Source organism: Plectropomus leopardus, chromosome 4 (genome assembly GCF_026936395.1).
Source record: "Plectropomus leopardus strain MGB_pleo_1.0 chromosome 4, ASM2693639v1, whole genome shotgun sequence".
Taxonomy (NCBI): domain Eukaryota; kingdom Metazoa; phylum Chordata; class Actinopteri; order Perciformes; family Serranidae; genus Plectropomus; species Plectropomus leopardus.
This window is the reverse complement of record NC_142179.1, coordinates 6,608,753-6,629,940: the sequence shown is the minus strand read 5'-3', so window position 1 is coordinate 6,629,940 and position 21,188 is coordinate 6,608,753. Positions and strand designations below refer to the sequence as shown.

Sequence of the window (21,188 nt, the reverse complement as noted above, 5' to 3'; positions counted from 1 at the left end):
TTGAGTTTTGGAGGTTGAATTTTAAAGGTTGCCAGCATTGGTCTATTTATCTTTATCTTTATGATTATATAGCAACTTTTAGTTCATAAGTCTTGAGCATTTAAGGTGGAGCTGCTGATTGTTTCTGTGAATCGTCCGTTAGATGTGAAACGACACATCAGCACCTGAGTCAGTGTTGGATGAGCTGCAGGATTTTTACACTGTGGATCCACTTTATGTTGTATTTAAACACTTCTGGTCAAAACAATGAGAGTACTTTGATCCTGAGTTACTACTATGAATAAAAATCAAAGCAATTTGATGTGTTTGCAAACACAGAAACAGATTCACTTTCTATTTAAATGATCATTTTATTGATAACACCTTAACACATTTTCTTGAAGTTATAGAAACACGTGTAGCACGTAAGAGAACAGAGCAATAATCCGAAGAATCAGAGAACTAGAGGATTAATATTAATATACAGAAGAAACCCAAAGCGACAAAAAGAGACGAGGGGAAACTAGAAAGAGCCGACTGCAGAGAAATGATTGAATCGGGTAGGAAACAGAGGGAATGGGAGAAAGAGTGAAAGACACCGTAGAAAGAGAAGCCAACTCAGTGCTGTCAGCGCAACTTCGTCGCTGGCTGGAGAAAGACGATGGCAGAGGTTCAGAGTTTATCTCAGTAACGCTTCGTCTGACTAAAGAGCTGACAGGAGGGCAGCAGAGCTCACACTGACCTAAAGAGACAGGTACTGTAGTTTACATGTAGGGCTGCACAATTAATCCTTCTCTATCATGATTTTGGCTTTGAGCGTTCACAGAGAATCAGCGTTTCTCAGTGGTGTTTGTACATTTCATTTCAAGAAAGTAAAAAAAACAAGTTTTTAATATACGATGAATCGTGGGCGCATTATGAGAAAATGGGACCCCTGGGCACTGACGCAGAGGGCCCCACCACCCCTCCACAGGAGCAGAAACACTGATTTTATAGTTTTTTAGCTGCTGTCTTGAGTATCTTTGTAGTTGCACTTATTCTCTTTGAAGTAATTTTATGTCTTTTTGTAGTAGTTTTCCTTCTTTTTGCAGTCTTTGTTTTATCAGTCTTTATGGTCATTTTGAGTCTGTTATTGTTTAGCATCTCTTAGCAGTCTGTGTACGAGGTTTCTTTCTTTGTCATTTTTATGCACCTCTTTTTAGACATTTTGAGTCCATTTGTAGTTGGAGTCTCAGTTAGTCTCTCTTTGTTTTTGAAGCATTTCTTTGTAGTTATTTTGTGTCTCTTTGTAGTCAGTTTGCGACTCTTCATGGTAATATGAGTGTCTTTGTCGTCATTTTGAGTTTCTTTTGAGCTGCTTTACATCTTGTCTCTCAATAAAAATAATCAAAATAATTGTAACTCTTTCTGTGCCTTTGCAGCTGTTTTGCATCTCTGGAGTTATTTAATCTCCTCTTTAGTCATTTTATGTGTTGTTTTTTTTTTGTGGTAATTTGAAGTCTTTTTCTAGTTGCTTTATATCTTTTTTTAATAAATACTTTATTGTAATAGTTCCTTTGCTCTCTTCCAGGCAATTTGTTCACGTTTTTTTACAATTTGCTTTATATCTTTTTGAAGTCAGTTTGTGTCTCTTTATGTTTTTATGTTTTGTCTTCTTACATTTCAATCTTTGCATCCGTTCTGCATCTCTTTGCAGTTTTATGTGTAGGCTGTTATAGTACTGGTTTTTTTTGTTAATCTTTTTGTGTCTCTCTGTAGTCATTTTGAGTATCTTTTTAGTTACTTTCACTTCCTGTCATCACTTTTGAGTACTTTTGTGTCTCTTTGTGGTTGTTTTTCCTCTTCATGTTAGTCTGTCTGTGTCTTTTGAGGCGTTTAGCATCTCTTTTACTTAGATTCCATCTTTTTGTGGTCATTTTGAGTCTTTTCCTGCTCGCTTCATTTTAGTTTGAGTGACATTTTTTAGGTGAAAGCCAGGGGGGCCCTGGTCTAGTTCCTGGTAGGCCTGTTCGCTAATCCATCCATGGAGGAATAAAGGAGAATGATTTAGTTCCCCAAGATTACTGAGGAAAAACAATCAGATATCAACACCACGATCATAATGTTTTTTTGGTCATAATTGTGCAGCCCTGATCAATAATAAAAAAGGAAGCTTTTTCTTATTCTACAGTGATAAACTGCTGTTGTCTCTGACTGGATTGTCTGTTAGATTTGACACTAAAGTCAACTTATTGTGCAGCTACATTAGAAGCATCAGTGTGCCATCCGTGTGTGTTTGTGCTTTACTTTGTGTGCCCGTGCCCCCTGCTGGAGCTCCACTCACTCTTTGAGCTGCCTCTAATCGCTCAGTTGGACTCGAGTGCCGTTCCTCAAAGTGACACGCAGCCTCAGCGAAGCACCGGCCACTTTTGTTCTCTCAGCTACGTACAAAAGGCCGCCGTTCTGCACTGACAACACAGAGCCCCAGAGAAAAGCATGCCAAATAATCTTCATAACATCATCATCACTGTCAACATCCTCATAGTGCCACAGTCTTTAACATCATTATCATCCAGTTCATAATATTCCTCTTCATTATATCATCTTGAGACAAAAATAGTTATATGCACTTAAAAAGCTGAGAAAATAGACAGAGAAAGGTCGAGCATTCGGTAGAAAATGAGAAAAACAAATAAAAAGGAAAACACCAAAAAACAAGTGTCCCGTTGACTGTCATGCAAAGAAAATGCCAGCTACGCTGCTAGTTAGTTGCAGTTGTGTAATACTGTGAACTCCCTCGTTTTAAATATGTGAATCCTATTATACTGATTTTCAAGGCTAGTAAACACACTATAAGAAGAACAGAAGAACAACACTTTTGTACTGTACATGCTGCTATCTCTTCTTTTTTTGGGGGGGGGGTGGGGGGGGCAGGGGATGAGGGTCACGTCTGGTTAGCACGATCACGCATGAACGCCCTCACGTAACCTTTGACCTTTTAGCATTAGAACAGGGTCAAATAACACTGTTACTGGATGAGACACGAGTACAATACAACAACTCAGTGGTTCACCTTGAAAAAAACCTTAATTTGAAGGAAAAAAAAGAAGCTTAATCACCTTCAAAAAAGGCAATGAAGCTTTTGGAGGGATAGTTCACACAAAATACAACCCTATAAGTGACAGATGTCCCACTCTGGCAACGTGGTAATGAGCTAATGGAAGTAAACGACGGACACCATAAAACTGCAAAAAACGTAATGTTGAAAACAACTTCAATCTAAATTTGCAGAAAAAACAGCAGAAAATTCACACCATGTTGGTCGTTACAGAAAAAAAACACATGCAGGATGCAGATTGGGTGTACTATCCCTTTAAAAACAGTCATGTTTTACACGGAGCAGTGTCCCTTTGAACGACAGACAGTACTTGCACAAGTGCATGAGCCGTACAAAACCAAATTAAAGAGAGTAAAGCACAATAAAAATATCCACTAAAATAAATAAATAAATACTCAAAATAAATAGAAACCTGAGGACTATTCACCAAACCGACTGCCCGGTCTCTTTAACATCTTGGTCTGACCAATAGGGGCGAGACAAACGTGAAGGCAGCCAATGGTGGACGCGCAAAGTACAAAGGAGCTGATCGCAAGTCAAACCCCCACAAAAAAACAGTTTTCAGTGCTGCAAAGTCCATCGGATTAATCCTGCTGCCCCTGGCACAAGCACTTCATATCATAAAAAGCTGATAACACATGAAAAACATGAAAAAAAAAAATCATAAGAAAAATAAAAGTCCTGGACTGAAGGCAGGAGACTAAAATGTCTTCCAAAATAAAGCCTTTTCCTTCCATCTCTCACAAAACACACACACACACACACACAACTCTGATATCCCTCCCCCAAGGCTTGTAAAGAACACACACTGAGAGCGACAGATGCACTGTACATGCTTGCAGACACACACACACAAATATTGCACCCTGTGGAAAATGACTGCCTTGAAAAGAGTAACCAGAGCAGAGAGTCTGACATAAACCTCACAGTCTGCAGACATTTATGCACTCGTGGTGCGTCGGAAAACTCCACACACACACCTTTGATCAATCAAACACACACCTTTGATTCTTCATCACTGATATGGGTGTAAGTGTATGTGCTTTATATTCAGTTCATTTCAGGCAGTGGCACCAGCTTTCTGCACCGTGAATTTGGAATTAAGGTCACGCAGCCTCAGAGATTTCTTTTCATTTTTCGATTGTAAAATTTAAGCAAAAAGGGTCCTGCTGTTGTGTTCCAGAGATTTTATCGAGTTAAAAATATCACAACTTTTAGCAAAAGCGCACCGATCTTCAAGCGGGTATTCAGCTGTCGCCTAGCAACAGCAGGAGCCACCAACAGCGCATCCCTCCACGAGCACCTTTTTAGCACCACTAGCCGAAAGAAAAACAGCACAAAAAAAACAAAACAAAACACAGGCTCCTGGTGGAAACGGGGCCAAGGCTGAACTCGTGCTCGCTGAGATTTGTGTGAATCATCGCTGTGCGAGAGAACGCAGCAAAGCACTGCTGCTGTGACCAAAAGCAGTGCCCAGCTTGTCATGACAAAATACGACAATTATAAGAAGGTAACTGATGTTACTACATTTATCTGAGCTGTAGTTACTTTCCAAATTAATTTTTTGCATTAAACATAAGAAAAGTTAAACCACCTTACAGTTACTACACGTACTGCTCCAATAATAATGATTAATCAATTAGCTAATTGAAAATATGGAAATAAATTAATTTATTTTGAGAGTTTCTTTTTGCAAAGATTTTTCTAGACAGGGTCATTTTACTTCTAATCCTGATTATACCTACTTACTTTCACTTAAACCACTTTATTGTCGTGTTAGTACTTTTACTTAAGTAAAGAATCTGAATACTTCCTCCACCACTGGTGCGTACCAATATCTACGTTGTAATACAATGACTAATGAAAAATACCTCATTTTTTACCTCTACAGGTGTGACTGATGCTTTTCTTCTGTTACAAAATGAAAATAAAATGATTCCTTTAAAGTAAGCATTGTCTATTTCTCTGATATCGGCTATGATATTTTTGTTCTTATTAACATACAAATCATTTCTTTATATATACTGTATATACTCTTTATAAAACTTGTAATAATGTGAAAGGGGATGGGTTTTTATAACATGCAGTTTCTTGCCCTCACAACACAAAATGTCACTCCAGCATTAAGTATCTTGTTATATTGAGGAAACGTTTGCCATGAGAAACAGATTTTCTTCTCATGGTGGCAGCGACAGAGAACAAAAAGGGGAACACTGTTGCTAAAAAATGTCATTTTTTTACGCCTCATTATTTAAGGCTTTGAGAGCACAGAGCGTTCTACCATTACAGCTTCATCCACGATGGTAATAAAGTATATTTTCTGTAAAACGTTGTTTTTTAAGTTTGAAATATTCACTTTCTGAGGCTGAAGGACACTGAGCTCAGCTAACTCCTTCACACTGCAGCAAGGAAAAAAACAACAGGTTCCTCCGACTGCACAGACAGAGCCGATATGTTTGGACGAGCACACGCTGTGTATGTCGGGCTTACACAACCACAATCACGCACACACACTCACATATAAAGACTCACTCTCTACATTCACACATGGCAGCATCAGACACACCCCTTCCAAAAAAAAAAGAAAAACCTTAAACAAACAAACAAAAACATGTTGACCATGAGTGTGGGCGCAGTATTATAGCTCACATACAAGAAGCAAAGTACAAAAACTGCCAATATCGTTTTCCACTTAATAGCCACAATAAAAAACAGCCACTGTTAATATGGGGAAAAAAAACATGCTTCCTTAGAAAGATAAAGAGAAAAACAAAAAAAGATTTCCTTCAACTCTAGAAACCACTGGCATCAAGAATTTTGAATTATACAAATTACATATACAATTGCAAATGTGTAATAATAATAATCATAATAATAATAATAATATAGTAATGATAATAATAGATTTTACTTAAAACTTTACATACTGTATTTCCAGTGCAGTGTTTATGTCACACAAGTGTGGATTCACAGGAGGACAAAGGGGTTGGTGTCACAAAAATTGTGGGGACGGAGGGGTGGGAGGGGGTGGGGGACACGGGAGGAAGGAATCACACCAAGTGCTGAAAACACCCCCACCCCCGCCCGCCAATCACCCAGTGTGCCAGAGGGAAGAAGAGGAAGCCGGAGGGGTGAAGGACGTCTAGCTGTTTGTCAGAAGATGTTGTAGGACAGACAAAGTAGTAGTATAAGAAGAGATGCATGCTGGGGGTTGAGGCCGGGCGTCCAGTTAGGGAGGGCCTGTCCCCAAACCGACACTGGACTTGTTCTTTCATCCCTTCCTCCTCCTCCTCCTCCTCCTCGCTCTCCAGCAGAGCACTCCTGACAGACAAAGCTACGGCATTCAACCTGAGGAGGAAAACAAATAAATTAAATGTGTGACAGTTAAAATGGGACAGAGATCAGGGGCCAGATTCACAAAGATTATGAGAATACGCTCAGGGTCTACCGACTCTCACTCCGTCCGTGTGTCACTCCGCTTGCAACTGAATGAAGTATAAATACATGTACAGTATAAATACAGCGGCAAGCTTTGGGACAAACTTCCCTCTCTGTGGCGGACAAAGGAGCTATCGTAACATCTGGTAATCATTCAGAAAAATAAAACCTACTCCCATTTTATGTTCTTCATATCTGTATTTGTATCACTTTTATTTTGTCTTTGCTGCTATTTAAAGACATTTTGGTAGCCTATATTATCATTTTGCCATTATTAAAATATACAAATATATTAATAAATAAGTAAATAAATAATAAAAGGGAATAAAACATGAAACTGAAATTGATTTAGAGTGGCCCAGGAGTGAATTCAGAGCAGTTTTCAGAGTTTTCAGAGCAACCCTGAGCTAAGAGGGTACAGAAACTTTTACCTTAATGAGAGTGTGCCACTGAGGCATTACAAATTCATGATGCAATTATGACATTGTCAGTTTTTGCTGTTGCTTACAAAAAGTTATAGTAATGCACTCTTGATATGACTGAAACTATTTTAAACCAGCATTACATCAATACTCCACTTTTTGTTGTTTTTTTTTCCCCTTTTTGGTATTACATATTCTTTTAACAGATGTGATTGGTTGTCACAGACAAGGTGTGTCACACTGCTGCACTGTTTCCAGTTTCCAAATATCTGAATATTATGATCACTTTATTTTTGCAAAAGCAAAAAAGCACAAGCGTGCTCTCAGAGAAACACCTTCACTCCCAGTTGTCCCAGTGCTGAAGTCCATACCTCACTGGAGTGGCGCAGCTGGTGCGCCTGAGCAGTGGAAGTGGATGTTCTGCCACTTGCTGTCTCTGCGATGCCAGACGCGGGTTTCCTCCGACTGGCTGGACCGCGGCCGACCCTGGTTGTCGACAAACTGAGTCAGGCGGATGTAAGCGATGCAGGCCGCGTCCTCGCCGATCAGGTGGACGTGCGGGTTCAGGATGGTGGTGTGGATGGGCTTGCTGTTCTTAGCCAAAACTTAAAAGATGACAGGAACAGTGTCAGGAGAAAGACTGAGTGAGAAAACACACCAACAATTATGACAGCACAACAACTACGAAAAAGCTGCAGTAGAATATCTTCAGCTTTTTCACGATGGAGCTTTAGTGTGAAATCTCAAATTAAATTCCTCATTTGATGCTTCCTGTGAATATTTCTTAAAGAAGAAAAACGCTGCTCGACTGCCTGACAAGAGCTGACTGAAGAAATCCTAGAAATCTCCTAAAATCTGAGAAATATCGTAAAATCCTGGATGTGTCCTAAAATCCTGCAAACATCCTCGAGTCCTAGAGAGGTCCTACAATCTGGGACATTTTCTAGAATCCTAGGAACATGCTAAAATGCTAGAAATGTCCTAGAAACTGCCTAAAATCCAGGAAATGTCCTAAAATCCTAGAAACAAATACAGGGCTGCTACAACTGGCCCGTGGCCTCCTGTTATTTTACAAAAAGGCCCACATACAAAGCAGGTGAGTTTCCCCTGATTTAGAAGCAGGACTGCAACAGTGTGACCTCTGAAGTGATTTAAAAAATCACAAATAATCCATCAATCTTACGGTTCTCAAAGTAGAATCTGTGGAAGTCCATCCCCTCCACCAGGTTGCCCAGCGCCTCCGGCTCAAACGAAGTCAGTCCGGGGTCGCAGATCTTCCTGCAGAGGAAAGAGAAAGACGCATTTTTGAAGACGAACAATAACTTTAATCTGTAAATCTGAACACAAACCACACACAAAAACGCAGACTCACGCGTATGCCTCAAAGTCTCCGTTGTTGATTGCCTCAATCAGCTGCTCAGTGATCTTGATTATTTCCTGTTTGCGTGCTGCAGAGGACAGAAGCAGGAGTTACTGAGGTAATTGCAAAAGTTGGACAGATGGGGAGACGTTCATTTTAAAACATTTCAATTTATTAACACAACATCACAGATGCTCAGGCAAAGGCAACACACATTCAGTATCACTCAGGACACCGTTATTTGTGAAAAACTGAAGCTCATGTTTCAACTTCTCTCGTCATTTAAACAAACAGCAGTAAAAATATGCTTATAGTGAAACAGCGTTAACTGTGCTGAGCGTGGATTCTGTAAAACAAACGTCTGTGAAGATGCAAGTTGATTCAGTCTTGAATTAGTTTGGGAATGCATTTCTCATACATGCCTGACAAATCAAATCAAACATTCACACCCAAACAGTGGAAACCATCGCTCATCATGTGATCCTGAACTCCCCAACGTAATACAAGCACACACTCCTTCGATCACCGCAAGCTACGTCATCTGTTGTCTTTAAAGCAAGGCTGTCAAACAATTGATTTTTTAAAATTGTAGGTAATTCCTGAATATCAATAGTGAACTGCGATTAATCACATTTTTTAATGATTATTTTCTAAAGTTTAACTGTTTTACTTCAACAGCACAGTCATAGCGTGAAAAGCAGAGAGAGAGGAGATGACATGCAGCAAAGGGCCGAGGTTGGAATTGAACCTGTGGCGCTGCGGCAGGACCTAGCCTCTGTACATGGGTTGCCCACTGCAACAGGTGAGCTGCTGGTCACCCCCATGAATCACATTTTTGCATGTTTAAAATTCAATTCTTACATATTTCACACAGGGACTTGCATAAAGTGGGCATTTCTGTAAAGGTTCCCAAAGAGCCCATTTTCATTGAGATATCTTGAGGTCAGAGGTCAAGGGACCCCGGTGTAATAGCCATGCTGTTTTTCCTTGCAAAATTTTGCCCAAATTTGGAGCATTACTTAGCCCCTTTTCTAAGTACCACCAGATTCTTCAGGTCTTTTAGTTTCGTATGATACCCGTATCAGTGTTGCTTTGAGACTGAGCCTGATTCAGCCTCTTACAGACAGGAACGCCGGCCGGGATTGAAAGAAAAAGACGTATTATGCACAAACTTTAATCGTGTCGTGATCAATACTTTAACGCCGACAGCCCTCATTTAAAGACATCACAACCAGCCAAAATCAACCAAACGATGCATAAATCCGTCTGCAGTCAGCAGCGCTCTCCGTGAATGCAGAGAAGGTTAATGAGGCTCTGAAGCGAAAAGCACACACAGACGGTTCAGTTTCCAACTTAGCCGACAAAAGAGCAGTTAAACACAACAAACATTACTCGATGTACCAAAAGCAGAACACACTGACTGTTCAACACGCTCGCTCACGCACAGGCCGGCGCTGACATGTCAGTTCATTAGGTCTTGTGATTGGCCACCACGCGTAGGCCGGGGCGGGTCATGCTCGGTACTCACTCTGGGAGGAAGACAGGGAGGGGCTGGAGGGGGAGTGAGGGGGAGGTGAGGAGGTGGTGTGTGCAGGTAGAGGGGTGGGCCTGGCGCTGGGTACCGGCGCCGGTGCAGCGTCGCTCTCGGGCGCAGGGGCCGCCGGCACCCTGCGAACACTGCTTACCAGGTCTGTGAGCCGAGACACTGAGTGCCGTCCAGGCAGGAAGGATCGACGGGTTGTGGAGGAATGCAAAAGAATAGATTAGAAAATAAAAGACAAAAGAAACAAGGAAATCCCTTCAGAAATTTGCATACAATTTAAACTACATTACTTGTTTTTGAAGATTTAAAGGATTCTGCTCTATGTTTCTGAAAAAGTACAAGTGAGAGTGCTTTTTTATAAGTAAATTAAAGACCTATATTTTTAATATTTCTTTTTAATTTGGAGTTACATTACAGTCTTAATCTTAAGTTTTAGTTATTGTTTTTTACCCCATTTTATCCCTATTTTTTATTTTTCAATATGTTTCATTTATTTATTTTTTGTATATTATTATTATATGATCACATTATATGTTATATAAACTTTCAATTATGTTTTGGGGTCAAGTTTTTTTGCTTTATTAAAAAGTTATTTTCTTGTCTTGCAAAACTTTGTAGTTTTCAACAAAAGTTTGTTGTTTGTTTTATCCTTTAAATTGTGTCTGTGTTATTTCAGTTTTTCCACGTGAAGCACTTTAAGCTGCATCTTTGTATAAAAGGTGATAGATAAAGAAAGTTAGGCTGAGTTACAGTTTCTACATTATTGCTACTGCTACTAATATTTCACTCTTTTGTACTAAAAACTTAAGTCAGAGGAAGATTCAGTGGTCTACTGGTTTTGGTTTTATATGTATTTTTTCATTAACCAACAGTTTTGTGGCTTTCATTGATCCCAAGTGTTGGTCCCAAAAAATAAAACAGAAAATTGTCAGCTTTTAATTAAAAACTCATTACAGCAATATATTGTAATTCTGCAGCAGTGAAGTGGTTTTAAAATTTAATATCTTGTTGGTGTCGCTTTAGTAGATTTAGCTCCCTTTATTATATAAGTTTGGTCCAAAAGAAAATCCTTAAAAGGATTTCCAAAGATGCAGCCAGAAACCAATTAACATTAGAAATAAGATATGTAGAGCTTAGAAATAAGCTGTCTTACTTTTCTCAAAGTGAGAAATGAAAGACAGAATCAATCCATCTATTTATGCATCATCTTGGCATGTGGACAGAGACGGAAGATTCATGTTTTTTAAGTGTCTTTGCCACTTTTTTTGTATTCTGGTGGTCGTCCACTGAGCACCCCCTGTTCTTCTTCTCCTCTCTCTTCTACTTACTCTGCATGGGGACGACGGGGGTGTGTGGAGGGGAGGGGGCGGAGAAAGCAGCGAGAGGTGGAGTGCAGGATCTCCCTTCCCCGTCAGGCGTGGGCCCTGAGCCCCTACGCACTGAGCCCAGCAGGTCAGCAAACTTTGCGGCGGCTGAGTTTTGGAGGGATGAAAGGAGGAACACGGGAGACAGTGCACTTAACCCACTGAAACCTGGATCTACATCAGTTTTCTTGTTCTGCATTCAGACGCCTGTCATAAGCCTTTCATAAACCTTTAAAAACACTGAGCAAATTGGTTTGATTTCCATCAAAAAGAAGGCAATCAGCAACTTGGCACAAAATGTCCCACAAATTGCACAAAATTAGAATAGGGTGACAAGAAAAGAATTAGAATTAAAATGACTGAAAAGAGAGAGAGAATCATTCGAAAATGTTCAAATAGCTAAGGAAAAATACACCCCCCCCCAACATGTATTATTATTATTGTTATATTTACAGGGTTCCCATTTATTTAATTGATAAAATTTATAATTTAAATCATTTTTCCAGGCCTGGAAAATGTGGTTCTCCATGACCATAGGAACCCTGTATTTATTATTTTATATTTACTACTGTAGTAGTATTTAGTACTTTTTCAGGTCATTTCCTGATTTTGTTCTTTTACTTGTCTTTTTTTTGGGATGTAATTTTTTACCTTTTTCTTGTTTTTTTTCTACTAATTTTTAGGACATCTTTTTAAGCTGCTCATTGCCTGCTTTCCAGGTTTTTTTAAAACATTTTTTTGACAGAAATCAAGCCCATTTTCTCATTTGGTTTAAACAGGTTGTAAGGTTGACCACCGCATTTTGGCCAATCAGATGAGAAAATACTTGTCTTGGAGAGCACTAAAATGAGCAGGCCACTCTCGAACATGAAAAACCATGAGATTCATCGAACAAACAGCGATAAAATCTCATATAATGTGAAAATAAGGTGCTGGATGTATCATTAGAGCTCTCCAAGACAAAGTCTGACTCACAGACAGTGAAGGAAACATAGAAGACACAAAAAAATCATGCTTAGAAACTGAAAAACAATGCTGAGACACAGACTCATGGAGCAGAATTGTGTTGCTATTCCACGTCCGTCCATGGGAAGGAGACAACGAGTTACTCTGAACACACGTGGCGTGGGAGGAACGGGGAGGGGAAGACTGGATAGTAGAGGAAAAGAAATACTACAAAGCATTTCACTGTTTTTCATAACGGCTTGCCTTCGGACTATTTATGTTGTTATTGGGTGTTTTAGTGTGATAGTAGGAGATGTAGGAATGCCGCTGACTGAGAGGACTCTAATGGAGGAATAAAGCACAGTTTAAGTCAGGGTACTAGAGGGATTTAGAGGTGCTAAATGGCAGCAGATGTATGCTTTTAATACATGCAGGGATGCTGAATGGAATACACACGAGGGAGGATTTAGTCAAGGTGAATTGCTGGTAGAGCATATGAGTGTGTGTGTGTGTGTCTGTGTGTGTGTGTGTGTGTGTGTGTGTTACAGAATGCATTTGGCGGCCATGCTGACTTACAGTGCACAGCAGCTGAGGAGCCCTGAGAGCTATCTGGCTGGGAGCTTGTGCTGGACTGCGCCTTAAGCGAGCTGTTGTCTAAGCTCTTTCCTGATCACATGCACACACACAGAGGATGAGACCAAACACACACATGATTGCAAAGATAGATGAGCCGCACACGTTGTGCACAAAAAAAGCAGAAATGTCATTGTGAGGACCGACCAGCCTGTTTTACGCAGAGATTACACCACAGACCTGCTACTGAGTATTTACACAGAACCAAACGACGGCAGCAACATTCAGCTCCAGTAAGTGATTTTAGACAGCGTGCCGGCATTAGGGAATCAAAAGAGGCGTGATGGGTGTGACATGTAACACAACAGTATCAGACTATAGTGCGACATATAACATTTGGGTCGGCAGCGCTTCATAAAAACAGTGGCATATGCAGCAACAGCAATCATTTATCATCCCTGGTATATGGCGGCTTATCTCATCATAACGAGCTGCCAAATGTTTTCCCAATTTGGGGACGTTCTTCTTCTTTGAGTTAGCCACTAAGCTGCTTTTTAAATCTCCCACAGTGAGGCACATGTATGGCACGCCATCAAAATGTTACACCCATGATCTCCTCTTTCTTGTTCTCTGTTTTACACAGACCTAAATTTGGCATTGTTACCTCCGTTGCTAGCTCACAGGTTGGATAACTGCAGCATAGTGGTGCAATATTCCCGCCTTGAACAGGCAGTAGCTCCTTCATACTGCCTGTTCAAGGTGGAAATATTGCGCTGTTATATTGCTTTGTCATTCTGTACCAAACAGGGGTGTCCAAACTTTTTGAATAGAGTCAAAATTAGAAATATATATTTGGAGGCAAGCCTGTTTTCACATCACAAGTTACTAAAAAAATTGTGATATAAGTGGAAAAATATCCAACTTTCCACCGCTCCTAAAGTCGTAGCCCCTGCTTTCAACTTCAGGCTTTTTTGCCATGGCCATGTCTGCTAAACTGTAGGAAATATCTGGTGATAGGTGATAGGTAACCATTCGTCAGCTTCTTTACTGTCTATTTAAGGAAATGCATTAGTTACGCTCATGAATCCAGGGACAGAGTTGTTTTGCCTTTAAGCAGCCACAAAAGGTAGTAACAAAACTGACGTGAATAACAATGGAAAAAAATTAAAAAGCAAAAAATTCAACACAAAAGAAAAATTTAAAAACAACGGTTGAATCAAAAATCAAAACAGAGCAGCGCAAGACTTAAGTGCAATTTTAGGCGTGAGGTACAGTATAATAATAAAAAAAAAAATAGATTCAATACATAACACATAAACGCCATAATAAATTATGTTACTGACATGTTATGCCATTGTTATTTTTATGTCACACAAGAGGCAGGTGCTCTTGTGTTAAATGTCACACCCATAACGCCTCATTCAATTCTGTGATGCTGGCACGCTGTCTAAAATCACACACTGGAGCAGGACGATGTTGCCGTCATTTGGTTCTGTGTAAAAAATGCAAGAAGGCACAAAGAAGGGACTTCGTAGTGGCCCTGTATTCTTTTTTAAAAGGGGCTGCAATGTGATACGAGATAAGCCGCAGGCAGATAAATGCAAGACGATAAACCCAGTCAACCTTTTCTCGCTCTGACAAATTAGTTACTTTTAACTGACAGTCCTCCGTCACCAGATCTCATTAAAAAAGAAAAAAAGGAGCATTTTTCTCGTTATCTCAGTTAATGGCTCCATTACAGCCGGATTTACAACTGTAGCTGCTGCTGCTTGTGAGGTTTTTACTCAGACTTTAATGGACGTCTTGCCAGTGAGCAGAGGATGGATGATGACAAGGGTGATGGCCACGATAATGAGAGAGAGCTGGATGTTACTCATTACCGCTTGTTTCTTTAATCAGCTGGCAAAGAAGGAAACGCAACACGTTAACACTCACTGACAAATCGAGGGAAAGAAAGCGTCCCTGCAGGGAAAAAAATTAATGGCACAAGACTGGCAGCAGAAGAAAGTTTTGTGCCACCTAATTCAGAGACAAACACCAACAATCCACAACATCTCCATCCACAAATGTACTCTCAGAAAACCAATATTATCAACAGAAAATACAAAGAAAAAAAAAATCAAAGTACAGCCCGCAGTGTCTGACTGACAGCTGATCCCTCAGATGTTCAGTGTGGAAACATCCCAGCAATTAGCACTTAATTTCACAGATGTCACAAAAAGAACAACTTCAGGATTAGCAATTTAACAGCAAGTAATCCCACAAATTATAACTGATGCAAAAAAAAAAAAAAAATCCCCCACACCAACGAAACAGCAGATTAACGACTCACAACAAGCAGCCCTCAGAAAACCCTCTGTAACATATTCTCTACTATAAAAGTATTGAGAGTAACAGAGCAGATATGTGTTCAGATGCTCCGAGAGCCAGCAAGGTGTTGGATTACAAACCAGCTGTCCAGCACTCACTGACCTGACAAGATCCCACAAAGGCCGACGTGACACAAACTATTCCACTAACCAAACGCGGCTCCCCTTCACTCACCTGGCTCTTGTAGTTTTCTCTGGTGCTAAGCGCTCTATCTGCCCGCTCAGATCTTAAGAGTCTAAAAACTGCTGTGTGAGACTAATACTATCCAAGGGTGGCGCTAGCAGAGCGGTGTGTTTTAACCCCACTCTGGGTACTCCGTCTCTGTTTCCTGCCACTAGGGCTAAATATAGACGCCACCCCCTTTAGCCCCGACACCCCCCCCCAAGGTGCCCTTGCCCTGTCCTGCCAGAGGGGTGGGTTGGTAAGGCTCCAATTTGGGACCTTGGAAGGGAAGGAAATGTGTACAGCTTTTACTGTGTGTACAGGGAAAGTACAGTAGAGCCTGGGGGGGGGGGCAAGGTGACGCAATGCTCCCTCAGGCTCCCCCACTCCCATAAAGAGTAGTTTTAAAAACTTTAATTTATCAACAGGTTGAACTTTATTAACCTGGACTGACATCAGTTTTCTTTTGCTGTGCTAAAACATGGCAAATACCAACTAGGTGAGAAATGTTCCAACAACTGCAAGAAAAAAAAGAAAATTACCTAAAAAAAGGTCCAGAAAATTATATTTATAATTAAAATAATATAATAGTAAAATAATAATAATAAAAACCTATATATTTTTTCCGCATTTTTTAAAGGTCTTTTTTATTTTATTGTTTGTTTTTTTCCCCCCTGTTTTCAGCTAATTTTCTTGTAACTTTTTTTAGTTTTTTTTTGTGCCATGTCTTGTTCAGTTACTCATTGCAAGAAATCAAACTAATTTGCTCAAGGTTAATCTGATTTTTTTTATGACTTATTTATATATGCATTAGGGCTGTCCTGTTTCTAAGTTTTTAGACATCAAAGATTCAGTGAGAAATAGTAATGATTCATTTAAAAGCATCAAAAAAGAAAAAGGTTTGTGTTTTTTTTTTTTAAAATAAGTTGGACTTTTTTGAAACATCAGTTTTCAGTTAATGCAGCTAAAAAAACTTGACTGTTAATCACTTTGTTAGGATGCAGTTCGCAGTAACAGTAGCCATAATAGCCAGGAAAAATAATACTATGCAAATAGCTAAACTATTGCTTACAGTTGTCTGGTGATTCACCAAGCTTGTTGCACATTTGTCATATCCCTTCACATGATCTCTCACTTTACTTTTTGGTCAACTTTGCGAACTCTGAAACTACTCCAGATGCTTAATGCATAATGAATAATCAATGTTGGATGCTTCACACACATCTTGGCCTCGGCAGCACAAAAGATCTCTAAAATCAGCACAGTTTAAATGTGCACGCCCACATTAGGGTCATTCATTTAGTATGTGACCAAGTGTCTCCCCTTCTGTTTCTGATATATAACACTGAGTAATGGCCAAAAAAGTATGTTTGCAGAAATTTATGATGTCACAGTGCAGCTGACCTTTTGTATCTAAACAATCACTATTTTATTCTACTAGAAATTTGTGTGAAATACTGTCATAATTAGAGTATGATTTATGAGTTATGGCCAAAAACATGATGTGTGAGGTCACAGTGCTGGCTTGGAGGCATAATAAAGGGCCCAGACTTACACAATGCATAAATGCTTACCAGAGAGAACATATACACTTACTGAGGCTGTGATGATGAGTTGTACAAAATCTTAAAAAAAATATTTTAGATTTTACTTTAGTCTCTTCTTCATTCAACATAGTGTCTCACTTTCTCAACAAAATGCACTGAAACAAATGTAAATGTAACACAAAAAGACAATTTAGCATTTTGACCAGTAAAAAATATGCTGGATTTGTGGTGGATTTTCTAAACTACCAGCTGTCATTGCCAGTGAGTCAAAAAGGTAATTTCGGTCACAGCTCTGTAGGGAGGAGCAGGAGGAGATGGAAACGCACATTCTGTTCTGTGTGCCTGGCACTGAAATGATACATTCATGACCCGATTTATGCACTGTGCTCTGCTTAGATGTGGAGAACAGTGGTGTTTGCTGGCATAGAGAAGCAGACACACACAGAAAATCACACTTCACACAAAATAGATTCAGTCACACGCACGCAACGGACACAAAAACACTTTGCAAAAGTTGTTTGCTGATATGTGTGATATGCACCACCAAGACAGTCATTTTACATTTCCAGCCACAAGCAACACAACTCTGCAAGCTGACACCGCACACAGGCATGTTGTTATTCCAGAGGTGTGTGTTTATCGGTATTACGATTTCAGCCAAACGGCAACACTTTTGAGAAAGCCACACCACAACAGCATTACAAGGCATCTTAGATTTCACAGCTCTCCTCTCTCCTCTCTCCTCTCACCTCTCACACACACTTACACACACTCACGGTCTTTTGAAAAACCAGCAGAACAAAGCAATACAGCCAGGCTCCATGAGGGGTCAGTGCGAGGACAGCTATCAGCCGGTTGACTGCTTCATGAGTCACGTTTACACAATCCATAATCCATCCATTCAAACAGAGTAAATCATGATTTAATTATGTCTTTTTTGGCCATTTTTTGTTCCAAATTGCACTTGAAAGCTTTTAAAAAACAGCCAAGAATCATAATTACACAAATGTTCACCCTGTAAGAAAATAAAACACATCTCAGAAAGATAGAAAAAACCTCTGAGACAAAGCCAGTCGCAAAAAAGAGCACTTTTCAACACTTGGCATCAAAATGCATGAGCACCCCGAGGCTCTAATAAACAGGAAGTTCAAGCAAAGCAGAGCAGCAGTTGTGAGAGGACTTTTTGTGTGCCCTCTGGGTTGTCAGAACATTTAACTGTTATCCCTCAGCTTTTAAAAATCAACTGAGCCCATTTTCTAAAAGACAAGCTCGCTCAGGTACAATTATGGCAGCAATAACTTTTACTGCAAAGAGAATTTAAAAATCCTTGTCCACATGTGTAACTTTATGGAGAGAGCGCAGCTTGTCGTAATCGACCATCACAAAGCTGAAAACTTCACAAGCTCCACTTTCAGCTAGGGCTGCACGATTATTGCCAAAATGACGATCACGATTATACTGAGATCACAATTAATTATCACAATTATTCATTAATTGCTTTTAATTGGTTCAATTTCACATATAAATAAACATCACTGCTTTAACTTCCATGTCATGCTTCTTTCCTGCTAATGTAAAAATTCTTGCATCAGAGTTCGATTTTTCCTTTTTCACAGTGCATCACCATGAAGCAAAATTTAAATAAAATTGTACCAAAACTTTTTATCCGAAATTAAATCAACAGAGTGCTGCTTTCACACTCAGGTTATGCTACAGTGCTGCTAATCTTTGCAATAAAAAAAACTTAAATTAAGTTTTTTCTTCACTTGTATTTAGTGCATCTCCTAGCAGCAAAATATAAATTAAATGAAACCTAAATTACAGGCTAGTTAAAAATAAATAATCCATCACAGAAAGCAGCTAAAAGAAGACAATGTTTATCGGACACATACTGTATCTTACTGGTTATTTCTGTCTGTCTTTGAAAGCTGGATAGATACATATCCACCTTTGTATGTTTTTAAAAATGCCTTTTTTTTTTTTGGATGCACTGATTGTGAAACTGTGTTGATACTGATGTTTAAAGAATTTCGCCCACAGCCAGTGAGGATGTTTTTATACTGTCCTGCTTTCAAACCTGCGCAAAACTAACGTGAAACAATGAAAAACATCAGCCACTGCTATCAGTGAATGTCAACTTATTTTCCAAAAGGCAGATGGTGGTCAGCAAGTAGATAATTGACTAATATTTATATTCAGTTGATTATCGGAGCATCCCTAGTTTTTTTTCAGGTGGTTAAACATGTTAGTTGTGCTGCTTTGCGGTGCAGAACAAGTCACATGAACTTTTTGCATGTAATTAGTTTTCTCTTAAATCCAAAATACTTCCAAACAACAGATATTGATGATCGATGAACGCATGATTTTTCGTTTTCCCCGTCTGCAACACTCATGTTCACAGCTGCTCAAAGTGCAGGCTGGCTGTTGGTTCAGGAAGCGTGAATTTTAAACATCAAAATCGAAAAGAACAAAAAATTATTGTGATTAATATTGATCAATTGTGCAGCCCTAGTGAAAGGCAATCGGCCAAATCTCCAATACTTTCTGGGTGTACTATCTGCTGATTGCTGAATACTTGTTTCTAATGTTTCTAGTGTTTCAAAAAATGCCTCGTGATATTTAGTAGTGGAGTTCTGCAGTTACACAGATTTTTCATGACTGGCTGTAGCAACAAACAATTTCATCAATACAGTCGAAATGTCAAGCGATGATCCAAAATTTGTCCACAGAAGCATTCTGACCTTTCACTTGCTGCAACAATTCAAAACTCGACTTTTCTGAGCTTCAGAATTGGTTTTTATCTCTTTTGTCTCTGCAGTCTTACCTTTCACATCTTCATCCTCCACAGTGGTGTTGCTGCTGTCCGATGATTCCTGGAGATCAGAGATAGACAGTGAGTTTGGGTTTAAATATAACAGCACGCACATTCGTGCAGAGTACACATGAAGACACACATCACGAGAGACCTGGGGCCTTATTCACAAAAATTCTGAGAACACTCTCAAAGAGCGCCAGACTAAACCTAAAGGAGTCCTAGTTTAGGAGTGATTTAAGAAATTTCTCAGCAGCTCTGAGCAGATTAGACACAGAAACTTTTATCTTAATGAGGAGGTGTTGACTCCACTTCTAGATATTGCACATGCTTTTCACAGATGTGATTGGTTGTCACAGACTCGCCCTTTTGTGAGCCTTCAAGGTGTGGACACCCCGTAGAAATGAAATGAACTGCGTCATAATATGACACTGTGAAAGCGATGTTTGTGTTTCCAGTTACCAAATATCTGAGCGTTGCGATCATATCATTTCTGGTGTTCTATTGTCACTGCGTTGGATGGGAAATGTAAGAGAAACTCAAATGAGATCAACCACAAACCTTATCCCTACAGGATCTTATGTGTACCATCTCATAAACTCACTGTTACTCAGTGTTCGGATACATTTTATTTATAATGCTCTTTACATTTGAAACAAATTTCAAATTACTTCAGAGTAAAAACAGAGCATAAAACATAACGGGCATAAAAGCAAGTACACACTGGAATACAGTAAAAGTTTCTTAAATTATCATTTAAATGCACTGCTAGTTGAAGGCTTTCTGAAAAAGGAGCATTTTTAGACTTTTTGTGTCTCTCCACTAATGTTATCCTCTGCTTATAAGGAGTAACTAAATTACCCATTTAGGCTTGGGGTTGGAGGGGGCTAAGACAAACCCAGTCACCAAGTCGTGGCACCACTTGATCCACAGACCCCCCCAACTATTTGTACCAGGAAGCTTTGTGAATATGGCCCCTGAAGTACACAGTAGGAACACGGGTCAGTAGTGGGCATATTCCTACATTTTAATGTCAAGTCCTCACAACACCAAAATGATCACAGAACACCAAATATATCAAATTAATGTGATTACATTCATAACCAGATATCAATTTTGTTAATGTGTCAACAACCACCCAAAACTTTGCAAATATTAAGCCAAACCATGCCAGAAAACCCATCAGCCCAGCGGCCCAATGTGCCACCGTGTCAACAGTCATTCCACATTTTTTTACCCTTGACCTGAAACCTCTTCTGTCTTCTTCTACCTTACTCTCAGTGTGTGAGTATGTGCATCACATTCACACCATGTGGACAAGTGATGTCTTTCCTCCGCAGGGTGCTCTCGTCTCTTGCAAAAACTGACAGAAAGTCAATGGGATGTGCTCCATCCATCTATTCAAACAGTGGAGGCCTGCAGAAGGGATTCTCAGAGGCAATAAGCTGTCATCTTAAGCACGCCCTCAGATCGTGCAATCTATCCATCTACCTTTTCTGCTGTCTGTCTGATCTCGAGCTTTCGCCAGAGGAGATGTTAGCTTCGGATTTCCAATTAGCAGATTAAATGGGCCTAA

General features: G+C 39.7%; 1 protein-coding gene across 33 annotated transcripts in view; it reads right to left on the bottom strand.

Moving 5' to 3' along the window:
- Positions 1-330: 330 nt before the first annotated feature.
- camk2b1 (calcium/calmodulin-dependent protein kinase (CaM kinase) II beta 1) overlaps positions 331-21,188 on the bottom strand; it is a 107,140-nt gene continuing 86,282 nt past the window's right edge. For 15 of the 33 annotated variants that reach the window (XM_088076401.1, XM_088076397.1, XM_088076405.1 and 12 more), the window contains 8 exons: positions 19,625-19,673; positions 12,725-12,814; positions 11,168-11,311; positions 9,825-10,001; positions 8,309-8,384; positions 8,120-8,214; positions 7,308-7,541; positions 331-6,424 (listed from right to left, as the gene is read on the bottom strand). In XM_088076401.1, coding sequence (XP_087932527.1) covers positions 7,309-7,541; positions 8,120-8,214; positions 8,309-8,384; positions 9,825-10,001; positions 11,168-11,311; positions 12,725-12,814; positions 19,625-19,673 — 864 coding nt within the window. In that variant the 3' untranslated portion in view covers positions 331-6,424; position 7,308. The remainder of the gene's footprint in view (positions 6,425-7,307; positions 7,542-8,119; positions 8,215-8,308; positions 8,385-9,824; positions 10,002-11,167; positions 11,312-12,724; positions 12,815-19,624; positions 19,674-21,188) is intronic. The other 18 variants (XM_088076429.1, XM_088076418.1, XM_088076419.1 and 15 more) reach the window with 2 other exon arrangements.